At 41.9% G+C, this 19,833-nt stretch overlaps 1 protein-coding gene across 8 annotated transcripts in view; it reads right to left on the reverse strand.

Annotated features, from left to right (window-relative positions):
• Positions 1–19,833, reverse strand: part of UBE4B (ubiquitination factor E4B) — a 148,331-nt gene that overhangs the window by 51,579 nt on the left and 76,919 nt on the right. For all 8 annotated transcript variants that reach the window (XM_054440103.2, XM_054440095.2, XM_063668065.1 and 5 more), the window contains 5 exons: positions 11,783–11,924; positions 9,956–10,056; positions 7,498–7,612; positions 2,716–2,799; positions 150–206 (listed from right to left, as the gene is read on the reverse strand). In XM_054440103.2, coding sequence (XP_054296078.1) covers positions 150–206; positions 2,716–2,799; positions 7,498–7,612; positions 9,956–10,056; positions 11,783–11,924 — 499 coding nt within the window. The remainder of the gene's footprint in view (positions 1–149; positions 207–2,715; positions 2,800–7,497; positions 7,613–9,955; positions 10,057–11,782; positions 11,925–19,833) is intronic.

Below are 19,833 nucleotides of genomic sequence, written 5' to 3' on the forward strand. Positions count from 1 at the left end.
TAACAGTTGAGAGCCTCCCAGACACGTTACCTCCGCCTACACCTAAACGTCCTTCAAGAGACATTTTCCAGGCCATCTCACTGGAGGAATGCCTTCTGGGTTATGATATATTCACTGAAAATGTGCAAGCCCATCAGGTGAGTGCTTACCAAATTGCACACAGGGTGTGTCTTCCCAAACTTGGTTTCACAGAGCTCACCTAGTGCCTAGAAATAAGATCAGAGTCATTTAAACGCATTTCATCTTAAACTGACTGTCATTTGTAGCATAAAGAAACAGTTTTAACTGCTGCTATAAATTCATTCCCTCTAAAATGGCACACATGTATTCCCTCTGAAATGGCAGCAGCTTTACTAGTTTTTTTGATTAATAAACTAAAACACATGCAATGTGAAAAACTTGAAATAAAACAGAAACATAAAATGAAACTAAAAATTACTCAAGCTTTACCCTCAAAGATAACCTCTATTGATATTTTGAGCAACAGTTTTCCAGATATATTTTTGTGTACTGTATCTATATATGTTTTTTACAAAAAAGTTTTTCCACTTCATATCTTTTCATGTCAAAAAGATTTATTTCATAAACTTTAGATGGCTCCTCTTGCCAGCGTTAAACATGACTATAAATAATTACAATTTAATAAGCTATCAAATTCAAAACATATTTAAAAACATAACTTGGTTTCAAGATTTCTAGTACTTTTAAGAATTCCAACACTTTCCTTCAGAGATCCAACCATCCTAACATTAGAGAATGATGAAAAACACTTTTTAGGGACATAAACATAATTTAGCATGCCCATGGTAACTCAATCAAACATTATTTTAAACAGTTAATTTCCTCTGTGATTCGGTCACAGCTCTAGAAGTTGCTACATGAGCCAAAGAGTGCATTTAGGCACTGACACAACGTTGAGATGCCTTTGAGTTCAGGCAGCCTCGACTCAGAAGGAAGCGTTCTCTCTGCCTAGTGCAGGAGTTCACAAACGTGGCTGCATATTAGGATCACATGGGAAGCCTTTGGAAACCCCAATGCCATGCCACACCCCTGGTGAATTAAATCACAAGGTCTGGGGTGGGGAGCCAGGCAGAAACACCTTTAAAGATCCCCAGCTGATTCCAAGGTGATTCCAACGTATGGCACAGCAGGATCCACTGACCTAGAGAATGATCACAATGATTTCTGATTTTAGCTTCAACAGTCTTCCACTTCCTGCCTCTCATTATTGTACCCTCTCACTCACTGTGTCCTCGTTATTATGCAAGCATCAATAATGGCACAAAATGAAATCATTGTCTACCACAATGGAGGCCTCTGTCTTTTGAACAAAAGGGCATTTTGGTGATATCAGATGCTAAAAGCTCCCCACTGAAACATCAAGCTAATTCACACCACAACCCAAAAGCCAACAATCCCATGAAGGAACATCTACATAATATGGTGATAATTAGTGTTCACTAAAATATTTCATCACTGAACTCAAACAATCAGATTATTTCACTTCCTTTTATCTGCCACAGGCAGAACAATACATAAGGATTCAAAGAATTTTATCAGGAGCCCCAATAACATGTACAATGGAAAGAGCTCTGGCATAAATCCACTTAAAATTATTTTTTAAAGTAGGAATTCTGGTTTCACCTTCTAATTTCCCAGCATTCTTGTAGCCTTTTAGTGCCATGACAGGTTTGAATTTTTTAAATAGATAAATACACCCTTTGTGTACAGCTCTGTTTTAACATTTATCACAGTATCTGTTCAACTGTTGTGCTGTAGCTCTTATTTTTGCAGTAGATTATGAGTGCCTTGAGGAGAGGGACCTTGTCTTCCTAGCTTCTGTATCCCCAGTGTCTAGCACAGAACAGATCATCAGTAATGAATTCATGGTATAATGGAATCCAATCAGTGGAACAAGTAAAAGAAATACAGTAAGAAAAACAACCATGGTCTCAATTTACATAAGACTTAATTTATACACAGAATAAACTAATTTCATTTTGATATTTTTTCCTTTATCCTTCTGCAATGAAAATATTCAGTAACACTTCAAAACACTTTTTTCCCAAAATTTCAAATAAGCGAATTCAGAACAGAAAAGAGCTTCTAATTTTCATTCTAGTTTCAGCATTTTCACAACATTCAAGTCTCCCCATGGGAATCTAGCTGAAGTTTCTGTCTGCAATGTATGCCTGCTCTAAGTGCATTAAAGAGCTAAGCAGATTTCTGCTTCCCAAGTAAATATGACCTTAGGAAACAGGGAGGGTGAACAAGAGAGCTACCCTGAGATTTTCTGCACAACGTAAACACATAAAGATAAAATTGTATTCATTTTCTTAGTATGTACAGCTTTGCCTTTTTTATTTGCATTTTTAATAGTTTTTTTCTTTTAAGTAACAAAATTTCATCCCAACTATGGTATGCTCATTGCTAGGAGATAGTTATCTTTTTCATAAGCTATACAAAGTACATTGTAATAAGTGCATTTAACTCCTGTCTAGGACTTGGATAGGTAGAAGATGTACCAGGCTGCTAACTGTCTTCACTGATGCATCTCACTGCACACCAAACACTCTGCATGGCCAATACAGTAATTTCATGTTTTAAATTTGAAAACAAGGTTGATCTCATGGACCTGAAAGAAAAGTATATGTCAAAATAATCTGAAAGAAAAACATCTATTGAATGAGTTAAAGAAAAAGAACAAAGTTTTACCATGAGGGGGTATTTAAAGTAGTCACTATCGAGGGAGCACTCTTTGGCAGCAAGAGCCAGGCCTTGTAAAATGGGGATAAATATCTATAAGAAAAAAACAAAATCAGAAATATAAGTTTAAGAGAATCTAAGAGTGGGAAGTATGTCAAATAAGGTGCTAGAACTGAATGTCCAGACAATTTCATTCCTTCCCCAGGGAAAAGCTTTTTTGCATATAAAAGTCTAGAATTCAGCCAGAGTGGTGACCTGTTCTTTGACAAGTCTAACCATAAAGTAATACAGCTGAATTCTCCAGAAGTAAAAGGATTTTGGTGAACTCTAATACTCTGACAGGACCCCCAGTAATTCAACAAAACCCAGTAATTCAACAAAACCCATACATTTGAAGCCTGTTGAAGAACTCTCCAGGAGTCGCTCTACTCAATTAAATTCTGCACATCTCAGCAACTATTATGTTCTTGATTACCAAGCATCTATAACCTGTTAAAAAATTCAATTAAATGTTCCAATATTTCCTCCTATCTATCTATCTATCTATCTATCTATCTATCTATCTATCTATCTATCTGTCTATATTGAGACAGAGTCTAGCTCTGTCACCCAGACTGGAGTGCAATGGCACAGTCTCGGCTCACTGCAACCTGCGCCTCTGGGGTTCAAGTGATTCTCCTGCCTCAGCCTCCGGAGTAGCTGGGATTACAGGCACGTGCCACCACACCCGGCTAATTTTTGTATTTTTAGTAGAGACGGGGTTTCACTTTGTTGGCCACGCTGGTTTCGAACTCCTGACCTTGTGATCCACCCGCCTCCGCCTCCCAAAGTGCTGGGATCACAGGCGTGAGCTACCGCACCTGGCCCTCTATCAATATTTTTTAAAAGCCTTTCCCCATTTATTTTGAGGGAAACAAGATAAACAGGCCAACAATCAACATTATTATTACATTAAACTTAAGTTAGAGCAAAGAGCTGGTTGGTGAATGTTGAAATTGACAAAGAAAGCTTTAGTTAGAAAGCCTTACCTCCACATATAGTGTAATTAATACATTAACCTGCTATTGGCACTTAAAGGAACTCAAATCTGCTTTTATACATTTATGATTAATACCAGGTAACACCATGTAAGATTTACTCAGCCTAGCTCATCTTCAGATTTCACAATGCACGCACTGATCAACACATTTAGGCAGTTGGTTGGGATTCAAGGCTAATAACATTAAATAGAAATGTTGTAAACAACAGCTGACAATCTGAATGCCAACAAGTTGTAATAGGAGTATACTACGTAGCCACTAGAACACTTGAAAAATTCCCTTTCCTACTAATTTCATTCCACAATACTGAGCACCTTAATAATTAAAGAGCACAGTACAAAACACAGGTGCCCTGGATGACAAAGTGTCCATGGAGTGTTGTGAGATATCAATACAGCTCTGGAAGAGATCATTCTACGGTTTTTGCAATTCCAACAATCAAGGTAGAAGTAACTTGCTCTCAAAAGCCAGATAAAAATGGAGAAGTAACACTCAGGTGTGGCGTTGGGGAATGCCAACATTGTAATCAAGAAGAAAAGACAAACAGAAGTTCCAGAATCACCAAAAATAAGTTCATAATTGGTCGTCCTGAAAAATCTCCAAATTTTTTTTTAGGGAGGCTACAAGTAAAATATAATTACACTTTCTTGTATAGTTATCCTTTTGTGCAATTAGGGCTTCATTTGCAATAGGCAAAATATTACTAAACATGATCTTTTTCTTTTTCTTTTTCTTTTTTTTTTCAGACAGAATTTCACTCTGTTGCACAGGCTGGAGTGCAGTGGCGCGATCTCAGCTAAATGCAGCCTCCGTCACTTGGGTTCAAGAGATTCTCCTGCCTCAGCCTCCCAAGTAGCTGGGACTACAGGCATGCACTTCTGCGCCAGGTAATTTTTTGTATTTTGAGTAGAGATGGGGTTTTGCCATGTTGCCCAGCCTGGTCTCGAACTCCTGAGCTCAGGCGATCCGCCTGCCTCGGCCTCCCAAAGCGCTAGGATTACAGGCGTGAGCCACCATGCCTGGCCTGACCTATATATTTTAAATAATTCTTTAATTTTCAAATGAATACCTCCTAGCACTGATTAAAAAATACTGTAAGTGTCCACCTCCAGTCCTAAATTCTAGCTGCTATTTATTTATCTGTGAACATTTCTCAAACATTAAAAGGAGGTAGACATTTCAGTCAAAGATTTAATAATTCACATTTGCCACTCTTTCAAGACAAAAAGGTAAAATGCTGCTTTGCAGTCCAACAGCTCCATCCCAGTTATCATTCCTCTCTAGATAAAACACACGGTAGCACATAAGAAAAGACAAAGAGTATTCAACACTGAGTGGCTGAAAAGTCAGCAGAATTCTGGGATTAAAAACAAACAGGTCTGGGCCAGGCGCTGTGGTTCACCCTTGTAATCCCAGCATTCTGGGAGGCCGAGAGTCCAAGACCAGCCTGACCAACATGACAAAACCCCATCTCTACTAAAAATACAAAAATTAGGTGGGCGTGGTGGTACGCACCTGTAATCCCAGCTACTTGGGAGGCTGAGGCAGGAGAATCGCTCGAACCCAGAAGGCGAAAGTTGCAGTTAGCTGAGACTGCGCCACTGCACTCCAGCCTGGGTAACAGAGAGAGACTCGCCCTCAAAATTAATTAATTAATTAATAGAATAAATAAGTCTGTGGTGGTCGTATAGCACTGTGAATGTAGTAAATGCCACTGAATTTTACACTTCAAAATGGTGGTTTGAGGCTGGGTGTGCTGGCTCATGCCTGTAATCCCAGCACTTTGGGAGGCTGAGGCGGGCGGATCACCTGACATCAGGAATTCAACACCAGTCTGGCCAAGATGGTGAAACCCCATCTCTACTAAAAATAAAAAAAATTAGCCAGGTGTGGTGGCGGGTGCCTGTAATCGCAGCTACTTGGGAGGCTAAGGCAGGAGAATCGCTTGAACCCGGGAGGCGGAGGTTGCAGTGAGCCGAGATCATGCCATTGCACTCCAGCCTGGGCAACAAGAGCAAAATTCCGTTTCAAAAAAACAACAACAACAACAACAAAAACAAACAAACAAACAACAACAAAAAAACGGTTTGATGTTGTATGAATTTCACCTAAATTTAAAAAATGCATGACTTCTCTGTCCAAAGCTGGTGATGGGGAAACAAACAAACAAAAAACACCGAGGTCATTTCATAACCTCTTGTGTAAGTTTGTTTATGAATAAAGTAGGCTCAATATACCCCTTTCAGCTGGTCACTGGGCTGATTTTATATAGCGAGAACTACTCGATTCCTCAAATGGTATCTTCTTGAATAGGAAAAGTATTCTAATTACTACCCATTACCTCTCTAATGTAGTGCATCACTTAAACCTTCCAAGACAGTAATTTTTTTTTTTTTTTGAGACAGTCTTGCTCTGTCACCCAGGCTGGAATGCAGTGGTGTAATCTCGGCTCACTGCAACCTCGTCTCCTTGGTTCAAGCAATTCTCCTACCTCAGCCTCCCAAGTAGCTGGGATTACAGGTGCCCATCACCACACCCAGTTAATTTTTGCATTTTTAGTAGAGACGGGGTTTTACCACGTTGGTCAGGCTGGTCTCGAACTCCTGACCTCAGGCGATCCATCCGCCTCAGCCTCCCAAAGTGCTGGGATTACAGGCGTGAGCCACTGCGCCCGACTGACAGTGATTTATTTTCCTGAGAGTTCATTTACCCTTCTAGAGAAGAAAAGCTCACTATGTTGCCATTAATATTTCCATGAGTCAGTAAGATCATCACCTAAGATAAACAGCTAGTGAATTCCAGACAGAGTCACAACATTAACTGGAATTTTTATTCTTGGATCCTGGCTGCTTCTTTTACAAATATTTTGAAGACTGCTGAAAACACAATTCCCAAGAATTCAAAGGTCTTAAAATTAACAGTTATAAATAATCTTAGGTATAAGACAGAGTGAAAGGAATCATACCAATTACAGCTATTGCCTCTGTTATTCTCTGTAGTCACAAAAAAGGAAGTGATGATACAGCAAACTGTAAGAAAATTTGATAAAAGCCCTTTCATCAGGGAAAAAACTTGTGTGACAGTTGCTAAAGGCAAAGTGCTTACTTTCCCAAACAGGTCCTTCAAACAGCAATGTTAACGACAAAGTTTCACCTTGGAAGAAACCTTCAAGACTACGTACACAGCTTTATTTTTAAGCACTACATATCTGCATTCTCACCTGGCTTTACACAATGAGATACCAAAACAATGTATAAACACCAAATAAAATAATCAGGAAGATATGACACATCTTTCCTAGTGGGAAGAAGACAAAGATTCTATATGGCATGCAGGCTGCCAATGAGCTAATATGGTCATTAAGTTAATCTTACAAACTCAGAGAATGAATTTTTGACACTACTTATCTGGCAAATGCATATCATGCCTTATGCCATCTCTGGGTATTCTTGTTTTAAAAGCTCCTTGAAATCAGGAACGGGGCCTTACATATTCTTTTCATGTTGCCAAAGCACCTAGCATAGACCTTGTTTAAAAGATAGATGTTTGACTGATTCGTTGAAAGGGGCACATGATTTGAACAATGCAGCTGTCAATCTGATTTCCTCAAAAGAATACTGGGTAGGCCTTCTCTCTAATAACACATGGATGTTCGAATTCAGGCAAAAGTTTTCAATGTATGGTCAGAAATTAGCCTCGACATAGAGGCTCTCAGGCTAAAATTTGCAAGAGCAAACTCATACGACCGTACCTGCTTGAACACTTCTTCATCCTGGTGAGTGGTTCTCACCAGTTCCTGAATGAAGCCATATGGGAGATTCCTACACAGCATATACGGCACTAGGAAGGACGGCTGCTGCAAGGACCTGTGGACCCATGAACATTAGGGACGGTGATGAAGTCAACTCACTACAGAGGCACGTGAAATGTCATGTCAGCAACAACTGCCCAGTCAAAAGTCAAACCTGACATCTCCCAAATATTCTGCAAAATAGTTTCAGGTGAAAGCTAACCCTTCTTACCAATAGTAATCACTTTTTGGTCTTTTTAATGAGACACTATGGGAAGTTTCAAAGAATTCATCTTTTCCTACATAGAGCCCTTTAAAAATGAAGCACTGAAAAAAGGAAGCACGGCCAGGCACGGTGGCTCACGCCTGCAACACCAGCACTTTGGGAGGCCGAGGTGGGAGGATCACTTGAGGCCCGGAGTTGAAGACCAGTCTGGGCAACATAGCAAGACTCTGTCTCTACAAAAAATGAAAATATCAACTGGGCAAGATGGTGTGTGCTTGGAGTCCTGGCTACTTGGAAGGCTGAGGCAGGAGGACTGCTTGAGCCCAGGAGTTTGAGGTTATCGTGAGCACTCCAGCCTAGGCAACAGAGTGAGATTCTGTCTCTTAAAAATAAATAAATAAATAAAAATAAAAAAGAAGTATTATATGTTTTTTGTTGTTGTTGTTTGTCGTTTTTTAGAGATGGAGTCTCGCTCTGTTGCCCAGGCTGGAGTGCAGTGGCGCGATTTTGGCTCACTGCAACCTCCACCTCCTGGGTTCAAGCAATTCTCCTGCTCAGCCTCTCGAGTAGCTGGGACTACAGGCGCCTGCCACCACACCTGGCTAATTTTTGTATTTTTAGTAGAGATGGGGTTTCACCATGTTGGTCCCAAACTCCTGACCTCAGGTGATCCACCCGCCTCGGCCTCCCAAAGTGCTGGGATTACAGGTGTAAGCCACCACACCCGGCCGTATTATATGTTTCTTTATGCCTCATCTAAGTTGGGGGAAAAAATATTAGTAGTGGCTGAGGGCTTATTAATTTTAATCAAGGAACGTTTTTTAAAGTTTTGGTACATGTATATAATTTTCCTTCTTTTTGAAAAGTTTCAAAAACATATGGTTATGGCATACAAAATAACATAAGAACACCTAGAATAAATAAATGTAATGTTATGTTTGTGAATTTTTATTTATTTAGTATTATTATTATTTTTTGAGACAGTCTTGCTCTGTTGCCCAGGCTGGAGTGAAGTGGCGTGATCTCAGCTCACTGCAACCTCCACCTCCCGGGTTCAAGCGATTCTCGTGCCTCAGCCTCCCTAGTAGTTGGGATTACAGGTGCACGCCACCATGCCCAGCTAATTTTTTGTATTTTTAGTAGAGACAGGGTTTCACCATGTTGCCCAGGCTGGTCATGAAGTCCTGAGCTCAGGCAATTCATCTGCCTTGGCCTCCCAAAGTGATAGGATTATAGGCGTGAGCCTGGCCTGTAAACTTTTAATTTTTTATTATTTTATTAATTTTTATTTTTTGAGACAGAGTCCTGCTCTGTCACTCAGGCTGGAGTGCAGTGGCACGATCTCGGCTGCAACCTCCACCTCCTGGGTTCAAACGATTCTCTGGCCTCAGCCTCCCAGGTAGCTGGGATTATAGGCATGCGCCACGATGCCCGGCTAAGTCTTTTGTATTTTTAGTAGAGATGGAATTTCGCCATGTTTGCCAGGCTAGTCTCAAACTCCTGACCTCAGGTGATCCACCAGCCTCAGACTCCCAAAGTGCTGGGATTACAGATGTGAGCTACCACGCTCAGCCTAAACTTTTAAATGTAAGTTTTTTCCTTTAGATATTTTTTATATAAAAGAAATGAAATATACATCCTTTTTAAAAACTTGCTACCTTTAGAAGACTGAGAGGCAAAGAAAAAAATTTTAAAAAACAAAAACAAAAATTTGCAACCTTTATAGGATTCTCAGAAGCAAATAATGTAGCACTTTGGTTGATTCCTAAACTATCTATTCCATTACTATTCTTTATTACTCAGTAACAGAAATTGACCGTGTTATACATGAAAGATGATGATCCACACATTTTATCAAATACCTCCACCAACTTCAGGCAGTTGCTGTACAGTCAGTTACTAATTTTCTGCCTTGCTTGTCCACATAGTTCAACAATGGTCTATTTCAAAAAGCAGGCAGAATTCTTAAAACATAACTCATTTCTTTTTAAAATATGCTTTGTACTGCTTTAGAAGATGAGGAAGAAAGGAGTGTTTATTTTCATAGTATTTTAGCAAAGGAAAGGGACCTTCATTTTACAGGTGAGGAAGGGAGTTATCTAAGGTGGTGCAAGAATGGCCGGAGAGCCTGATGTCCACTGATGGCTAGGGCCCTCTGCCTGCTAATGTCAAGCACGTCATGGGTCTTCATACCTGGGCTGTGTTAGGGAGCCTTGTAGTACTAAAGCAGTATGGGATATGCACTGTGAGCGGATGTTGCTCAGAAGCTGGCTGACTGCTGGCTGGCTGCACATCTGAAAAGGAAAGGTGGAAGTGAGGACGACAAGAAACAATACAATTTCATGCTGTTAAAAACAAGAGCTAAAAGGGATGGTCCATCAGTAAACAGTGTGCTTTCCTCTTCCTTTATTCTTAGTGAACGAGCTACAGTAACTGTGCCTTCCAAGTGTACTGCCTCTGCAGAAACTGATGTCAGAGAAGAAAGAAGCGTAAGTTTGAGGTGACCAAACTTATACTTAAGAACCTTGGAGGCTGGGCGTGGTGGCTCACACCTGTAATTCCAGCACTTTGGGAGGCCAAGGTGAGCGAATCACTTGAGGTGAGAAGTTTAAGACTAGCCTGGGCCGGGCGCGGTGGCTCACGCCTATAATCTCAGCACTTTGGGAGGCCGAGACGGGCAGATCATAAGGTCAGGAGATCGACGCCATCCTGGCCAACATGGTGAAACCCCATCTCTACTAAAAGACAAAAAATTAGCCAGACGTGGTGGTGCACGCCTATAGTCCCAGCTACTCAGGAGGCTGAGGCAGGGGAATCACTTGAACCCAGGAGGCAGAGATTACAGTGAGCCAAGATTGCGCCACTGCACTCCAGCCTGGCGACAGAGTGAGACTCCATCTCAAAAAAAAAAAAAAAAAGACCAGCCTGGCCAACATGGTGAAACCCCATCTCTACCAAAAAAAAAAAAAAATTAGCTGGGTGTGCCGGGTGCGGTGGTTCACACTTGTAATCCCAGTACTTTGGGAGGCCAAGGTGGGCGGATCACCTGAGGTCAGGAGTTGGAGACCAGCCTGACTAATATGGAGAAACCCCATCTCTACTAAAAATACAAAATTAGCCGGGCATGGTGGCTCATGCCTGTAATCCCAGCTACTCAGGAGGCTGAGGCAGGAGAACTGCTTGAACCTAGGAGGTGGAGGTTGCAGTGAGCTGAGATAGCATCACTGCACTCCAGCCTGGGTGACAGAACGAGACTCCATCTCAAAAAAACAAAAAAACAAAAACCTTGGAGACATGCCCACTCATTTCGCTTCTGCTAAGCTAAATACAACAAAGCCCAAAGAAGGCCTTTTACAAATATGACTAACCAGTGGACGACGAGGTTTGTTTCTAACGTAAAACTAAAATCAGAAAATGAAATAGGAATAAAATGAGAAAACAATGAAGCCAGTCAAGAGAAGTGATGGGAAAAGGGTAGCTTACTGAGTTTAAGCCCAGCCTTGCAACTTATTGTTTACGTGATTCTGGACAAGTACTTAATCTCTCTGAGAGTCATTTGCTTAGTCATACGTTGGAAAAAGAATGCCTATGTTATACCAGGTTCCACTGCACTAATAGGGCAACTGTGAGGATACAAGCTAATGTCGACCTGGCACAGTCCTTGGCAATCTACAGAGGCTCTATAATGTTGGTTATTATAACCAACCAGTAGAATTATCAGGGCCATATGAGTCACTGGCGGTACCCAGCTACAGTGTGGTCAAGAGAGGACTCTGAAGCCAGGCCATCTAGGTTCAAACCTTGGCCCTGTCTCCACTAGAATGTGAGTTCCACGAGGGCAGCGATCTCTGTTTTGTTCATTGACACATCCTAAGTTACTAGTACTGTGCCTGGCACATGGCAAATGTTCGATAATTGCTTTACTGATTGAATAAATGAATCAATGCTCCAGGGGTGGGGATAATCAAACAAATAACTAGGCTTTTTTTTTTTTTTTTAAGTTAATCCATTTCATATTACCTTTGGTGCTTTTTTTTCCTCTATTCCAACTCGGTCAAAACACTCGATGAGGTAGTTCAGCATATCTGTCTCTTTGCAGGTTTCGATGGTGAAATGGTCACTGTAGGAATCCCAATTACTTGCTCCACCAGAGGCTCCCAAACTTTAGAGAAGACAAAAAGAAATTATGATTCTTATCTCGATTATTTTTGGCAGAGTTTGCATTTCTGCAGCAGAAAGCCTGTTAGGATCCCTGTACACATAACAAAGCACAAACACCCATGCGGCCAAGATCCACCCTGACTGCTTGTTTCACCTGCTCCAAAGCCAACAATAGTAACTTTTGGTAACATTTCAGGGACCTAAGGAGGGCTGCTTCTTACTGCAGGTGGCAACTTATAAAACCAGAAGCACTAAGAACTGGTATCAAGTATTAAGCATTGGAAGGGACATCACAGGTACTTTAACCAAAAAGAATGGCATCACTCAAGACACCTGTAGGTTAAAGCCAGACTATGCTACTGCTGTAATCAAACTCTTTGGGGGAGAAGTTATAAGGGACTGACAATATAGCCCTCATCTTTGTGACTTCTACCATGGATCTCAAAAGCCCTCATCTAACATTTGGCAATAGAACCAAAGGTTAAGAAACTCTCCAGTTAGGAGGAGACATGAACATATTTGCTATCAACATAAAAACTCCAAAACTATCAGTGAAAAAGGTAAAGTAGTATAGTAAAAGACAAAACAAAAATATTGTACTAGGAGTAACCAGATGTGGGTTCTAGTCTCAACCCCACTGCTTACTTGTTACCTGAACCTAGAACCTCTATCTCTTTTGCAGTGGGGTTTTAATGAAATAATGTGGAGGTGCTTTGTAAAATATCAGCAGTCTATACTGTGAAGCACTGTTATGTTAGTAATAACTATCCTCTGAGATAAAAACCAAACATAAGCACAAGAGTTAAATTTGAGGACATTAAACAAAGTTAAAATCAACCATTGACAGGCCACATAACAACTCTGGTGTTTAACTCACAAACGAATTTGATATACATAAAAGATACATACGGATTAATTACGACAGGAAAAAGTAAGGAGTACTGAAATGAAGAAAATGAGAAAACATAAACTTAGCAAAAAAGCTACATACAGAAGATGATAAAGGATGGTAATATGGCCGGGTATGGTGGCTCATGCCTGTAATCCCAGCACTTTCGTAGACCAAGGCAGGTGGATCACTTGAGGCCAGGAGTTCAAGACCAGCCTGACCAACAGGGTGAAACCCTGTTTCTACTAAAAATACAAAAATTTGTTGGGTGTGGTGGCACACGTCTGTAATCCCAGCCACTCAGGAGGCTGAGGCACAAGAATCACTTGACCGTGGGAGGAGGTTGTTGCAGTGATCCGAGATCATGCCACTGCACTCCTGCCTGGGCGACAGAGAGAGATGCTGTCCTAAAATAAAAGAAAAAAGTATGGGAACATCAGGATTGTGAGAGACACATCCCTACTTCAACCCAGGACACATAATTAATGTCTAGAAACTAACAGGACCAAGAGGAACTGACATGTTTTACAGACAGATAGATATGCATAACTAATTTTGGAACACATTTGTAACACATGCGCCACATAACAACATTTCACTCTATGATGAACCACATATACCATAGTGGTCCCACAAGGTTATAATGTCATCTTTTTACTGTATCTTTTCTATGTTTAGACATGTTTAGATACACAAATACTCACCATAATTGGCATTAATCATCTAATTGCCTAGAGTGTTCAGTGCACTAACATGCAGTGCAGGTTTGTAGCCTAAGAGAAATAGGCTACATATCACATAGCCTAGGTGTGTAGTAGGCTGTATGATCTAGGTCGTGTAAGTATACTCTATGATGTTCACACAATGACCAATCTGCCTAACGATCCATTTCTCAGAATGTATCCCTCTCGTTAAGGGACACATGTCTGTATGGACATTATTGTCCTTAGACTGGTGGAAAACTACACATAATTGACCTTGGAATAAAGGTGTGATATTGGCCAAGCGCAGTGGCTCATGCCTGTAATCCCAGCACTTTGGGAGGCTAAGGTAGGTGGACCACTTGAGGTATAGGAGTTGGAGACCAGCCTGACCAACATGGTGAAACCCTATCTCTACTAAAAATACAAAAAAATTAGCCAGGCATGGTGGCATGTGCCTGTAATCCCAGCTACTTGGGAGGCTGAGGCAGGAGAATCTCTTAAATCCCGGGAGGCAGAGGCTGCCGTGAGCTGAGATCGCACCACTGCATTCCAGCCTGGGCAACAGAGCGACTATGATATTGGCTGGGCACGGTGGCTCATGCCTGTAATCCCAGCACTTTTGGGAGGCCAAGGCGGGCAGATCACTTGAGGTCAGGAGTTCGAGACCAGCCTAGCCTGCTATTAAAAAAAAAAAAAAAAAAAAAAAAAGTATGGTATTAAAGTATTTCAGTAAGAAGGAGAAAACAATGCTACTTTGAAATCCAAGGCGTTCAGCCTAGAGTCTAGTAAATTTGAACTCCAACAACCTATTACATAGGCCTGACAGGTGAAAGCAAAGGGAGACAACGAGGCTGAGAAGGAGTCAAAGGAACAAGGCAGCCAACTCCCTGCCAACTGAGTAGGTAACTAAGCCACCCACAAAGCCCTCGCCAGAGTCATGACAAGGCTGGGCAGGTCCGTGTGGGATCCCTTAACAAACAAAGGCAATTAATTATTGTGTCTTTTTTTTGAGATGGAGTCTTGCTCTGTCACCCAGGTTGGAGAGCAGTGGTGTGATCTCCGCTCAGTGCAAACTCCGCCTTCTGGGTTCAAGCAATTCTTGTGCCTCAGCCTCCCAAGCCGCTGGGACTACAGGCGCTCGCCACCATGTACAGCTAATTTTTGTATTTTTAGTAGAGACAGCGTTTCACCATGTTGGCCGGGATAGTCTCGAACTCCTGACCTCAAGTGATCCATCTGCCTCAGCCTCACAAAGTGCTGGGATTACAGGTGTGAGCCACAGCACCTGGCCAATTATTGTGCCTTTATAGCAACTAATTTTTTGGTATACTTTATTAATTAATGGCAGGATCTGGTATCTGCTGACTGGCTTGATAACTGAAAAGTGAGTACTGTAATAAAGCACAGGAAAAACACAAACTAGAACAAACAGAAAAAGCCATCAACCAATGAGAGAAGTGCAGGGAACCCCCCGAAAGGAAAAAATAAACATCTATCTTTGCTTGTAGTAATTTCAGTTAGTTTCAAGACCTGCGATCCCTCCTCTGCTGCTAACATTCATAACTCAGTGACTATATTCACTGCACTTTGTAAGGATGAACTTTGCTAAAACAGGCTTGTACCTACACACAATTGAGGGTAATTTTCCTATGAACAGCTCTTGCAGATGACAATGAAAATAGATCTTCTTCATGTTTAAAATGAAAATATGAAACTCTATTTCTTGATAATAAGCCCCATTTTTCTCACATCTTTACATTTCTGGGAAGAAACGCATCTTTTTTTTTTTTTTTTGAGACGGAGTCTCGCTCTGTCACCCAGACTGTATTGCAGTGGCACGATCTTGGCTCACTGCAACCTCTGCATCCCAGGTTCAACCGATTCTCCTGCCTCAGCCTCCTGAGCAGCTGGGACTGCAGGCGCACGCCACCATGCTGGCTAATTTCTGTATTTTTAGTAGAGACGGGGTTTCACCATGTTGGCCAGGATGATCTCGATCTCCTGACCTCGTGATCCACCCATTTCGGCCTCCCAAAGGGCTAGGATTACAGGTGTGAGCCACCGCGTCCAGCCGAAAAGCATCTTATGTTTGATGTCAATAGGTCCTTGCCAGCTGCCAGGCCTCAGTCTGATGCAGCACCCCCAGCCAGCATGTGAGCGTGCATGTGAACTCAGCATGCTTAGATGGCGCTGGCTCATGCAACTGCCACTGAAATTACTCCCATTCCTAGCAATACATCCTACTTCATTTTAACTTAAATTTGAAACCCTCACTGCCACTTGAAATATTTTCACAAACTGTGCACTCACCCATGAAAAGTGACAATGTATGTAGAAGACCACGTAGACGATTGCTTTTCTTGTGCCAGGCAATGCGGGGAAAGGCACTCAGGATATATAAGAGAATGTTCAAAGCTAAAAGAGCTCAGTGTGTTTTGGTGATTGATATGGTTGGGATGTTTGTCCACATCTCATGTTGAAATGCAGTCCCCAGTGTTGGAGCAGGGGCCTAGTGAGAGGTGACTGGATCATGGGGACAGATCCCTCACCAATGGCTTAGCACCATCCCCTTGGTGATGAGTGAGTTCTTGCTCAGTGAGCTCACGTGAGATCTGGTTGTTTAAAAGAGTCTGGGACATCCTCCTCCTCTCTGTTGCTCCTGCTCTCTCCATGTGACCTGCCTGCTCCCCGTTCACCTCCTGCCATGACTGGAAGCTTTCTGAGGCCCTCACAAGAAGCAGATGCTGGTGTCATGCTTCTTGGACAGCCTGAGGTACCGTGAGCCAATTAAACCTCTTTTCGTTATAAATTACCCTTTCTGTATGGCAATGCAAATGGACTAACACAGTAATCACCAGCCAGGCACCAAACAAACTGACTTGCAAGGCGGCAGATGGGGGGAGTGAAACAAAGCTTTAACCAAACAGGAAATGTAACATCAACCTCAGTATTTGTCAATATGTTTCAAAATTATAATATTAATCCTAAAGGTGCCAGAGTAAATCATGATCACAAGTAAGAAAAGTGGCCAGTTTCACTAATACAAGCATAAGTGTCAATGGTCAAAAACTGATTTACAAGAATTTTTAGATTCAAACTGAAAGAGGTAGATTCAAACTTTGAGTGTGATACTGAAGGAGAAAGTGGAATATAGTACATGCATAAATTTATGCTATGAAGAAATATTTCTACACTTTGGGAGGCTGAGCGGGGGCAGATCACTTGAGGTCAGGAGTTCGAGACCAGCCTGGCCAATGTGATAAAACCCCGTCTCTACTAAAAATACAAAAATTAGCCGGGCATGGTGGCAGGTGCCTGTAATCCCAGCTACTTGGGAGGCTGAGGCAGGTGAATCACTTGAACCTGGGAGATGGAGGTTGCAGTGAGCTGAGATCACGCCACTGCACTCCAGCCTGGGAGACAGAGCGAGACTCCATCTAAAACAAAACAAAACAAAACAAAAATGAAATATTTCTAAATATTTAAAGTAGTATTTAATATTTTCCCTCAGCTGTACAAAATTCATGATGCTTTTACAACTGTGACCTCCTCAAATCTTGGAAATATGTCATATTTAAGTCCTAAGAGTATCTAGAAAATTATACCTCCCTCTGGGAGAATATGCAAACCATTTTCTGATAACTACATTAACAGTCCAATGTAACCAAGTAATTACTTAAAATAATAGAAACAGAGCTGCATCCTTCTGAAAACACAATGTAAATGTGCCTAGGGATTACACGTGCATCAGATCTGTGCAGACTGAACCCCATTTTAAATGCACTAATAAAAACTTGCTCTTAAAGCGACTCTGTTTCAGTTTCTTCTATAATTACCCTCCCATTTACTGACTTCTCAAATGCAGCCTTTGGAATTTGCATTTTCTTCCTTTTTTTTTTTGAGACAGAGTCTTGCTCTGTTGCCCAGGCTGGAGTGCAGTGGTGTGATCTTGGCTCACTGCAACCTCTGCCTCTCGGATTCAAGTGATTCTCCTGCCTCAGCCTCTCTAGTAGCTGGGATTATAGGCACATGCCACTATGCCTAGCTAATTTTCGTATTTTTAGTAGAGAAGAGGTTTCGCCATGTTGGCCAGGCTAGTCTTGAACTCCTGACCTCAAGTAATCCGCCCACCTCGGCCTCTCAAAGTGCTGGGATTACAGGTGTGAGCCACCGCGCCTGGCCTTGCATTTTCTAATAGCAAGGCAAAGTCAGAGTTGTGCAAGTTTAAGCACTATAAATTCATTTAACAAATGTTGCTAATGGATGTTCTGTGTTCTAGGCACTGCTGAAGGTCCTGGAATAGTGCACGGAACCAGGCAGATGAAGAACGAGTGTGTGTGCATGGGTGCGTGTGTGTTCTATATAATGTTTGAGACAATGAGGTCCGTGGCCACCCTCTGATAGACCTGAGGAGAGTGAGGGAGCCGGCCATACAGCTATCTAGCGGGGAGAGTGGTCCGAAGGGGAGAAACAAGTACAAAGGCCTAAGGCAGGAGGGAGTATTATGTGCAAAGAACAGGAGTCCAGTATATGAGTTAGGGGAAGTAGACAAGCAGAGGGAGATTAAGTTAGAGTGGGGCATGTATGTGCATGTGCGCTTGGTGTGGGGGTGTGTGTAGTGTGTGGTGTGTGTGTGTGTGTAGTCTGTGGTGTGTGTGTGTGTAGTGTGTGGTGTGTGTGTGTGTGGTGGGTGGAGGTGTGTGTGTGTGTGTGGTGTGTGGTGTGTGTGTGGTGTGTGTGGTGTGTGTGTGGTGTGTAGTGTGTGTGTGTAGTGTGTGGTGTGTGTGTGGTGTGTGGTGTGTGTGGTGTGTGTAGTGTGTGGTGTGTGTGTCTGTGTGGTGTGTGGTGTGTGTGTGGTGTGTGGTGTGTGTGTGGTGTGTGGTGTGTGTGTAGTGTGTGGTGTGTGTGGTGTGTGGTGTGTGTGTAGTGTGTAGTGTGTGTATGTAGTGTGTGGTGTGTAGTGTGGTGTGTGTAGTGTATAGTGTGTGGTGTGTAGTGTGTAGTGTGTGGTGTGTGTGTAGTGTGTGGTGTGTGTGTGTAGTGTGTGGTGTGTGTAGTGTGTGGTGTGTGTAGTGTGTAGTGTGTGGTGTGTGTGTAGTGTGTGGTGTGTGTGTGTGTAGTGTGCGGAGTGTACGTGAGATGCAGGGTCTCGTAGACCATGGTCAGAGGCTTCGGATTTTACTCTGTGTGAGAAGGGAAATCACTGGGGGATGTTAGGGATAGATATGGTGGAAAGACCGTGTGTGTGTGTGTGTGCGTGTGTGTGTGTGTCAGAGAGAGAAAGAGACAGAGAGAAGAGCGGAACACAGTTTCACTCTAGCACCCAGGCTGGAGTGCAGTGGCATGATCATGATTCACTGCAGCCTCTAACTCCTGGGCTCAGACAAGCCTCCCACCTCGGCCTCCAAAGTGATAGGATTACCTGTGCTTGCCACTGTGCCCAGCCAGAAGGATTTCTTTTCCACTGTTTCTATGTTTCAACCCCAAGCAGTGACGATCAGCAAAAACAGGAGAGTGAATGTCAACGTTTTTCACTATTCACTAATTTTCCCTTTCTCTACTCATACAAGGCTTGTGACATTCAAGATTTGACCTCCTTCACTGAAATATCTACAGTTAAAAAACAAACACAAAACCACCAAATTTCCTTCTAGTCATCAACTTCCTAGGAAACAACTAGAAACATTTTCCTCTGGATAACTTCTATGGTATCTTTATCACAGGGTAATTTTTTTTTTTCAGATCAACTTCCAGCTTTTATTTATTGATTTATTGATTTTTATTAACTTTTATTTTAGGTTTGGGGGTACATATGAAGGTCTGTTATAGGAGGTTTGCTGTACAGATTATTTCATCACCCATGCATTAAGCCCAGCACCCAACAGTTATCTTTTCACACCCAACAGTTATCTTTTCACACACGGTAATTCTCACTTCACTCACTTATGCCACTCCTGCAAAAAGCAGTTCTTTATATCTCAAACAGTTCTTTTCTCAGAAGTCTGCAAAACATTACAGAAGGAATGTTTTACTTTTTTAAAATTAATCCTTATCATCACCCCTATAAATACTTAACATATAAATGTATGTTCCAACTACTTCCAAAAAGATTTGTAAGACATCGAACCCACTGGGCCAGCAGATGGAGAGAGTGATCCAACCCCTGATGATTCTTCTATGACATTAGTCTTACCAGGCAAGAAGTGAGTGTTAAAATCGCTTACTTCAGAGTAAAAAAATTCTGGGAAGATCAATGAGAAAGGCAGAAGGATAAAATGCTATTTCTTTGCTGACTGTTCAAAGTAACAAGGTTATGG

This window comes from Pongo pygmaeus, chromosome 1 (genome assembly GCF_028885625.2).
Source record: "Pongo pygmaeus isolate AG05252 chromosome 1, NHGRI_mPonPyg2-v2.0_pri, whole genome shotgun sequence".
Taxonomy (NCBI): Eukaryota; Metazoa; Chordata; class Mammalia; order Primates; family Hominidae; genus Pongo; species Pongo pygmaeus.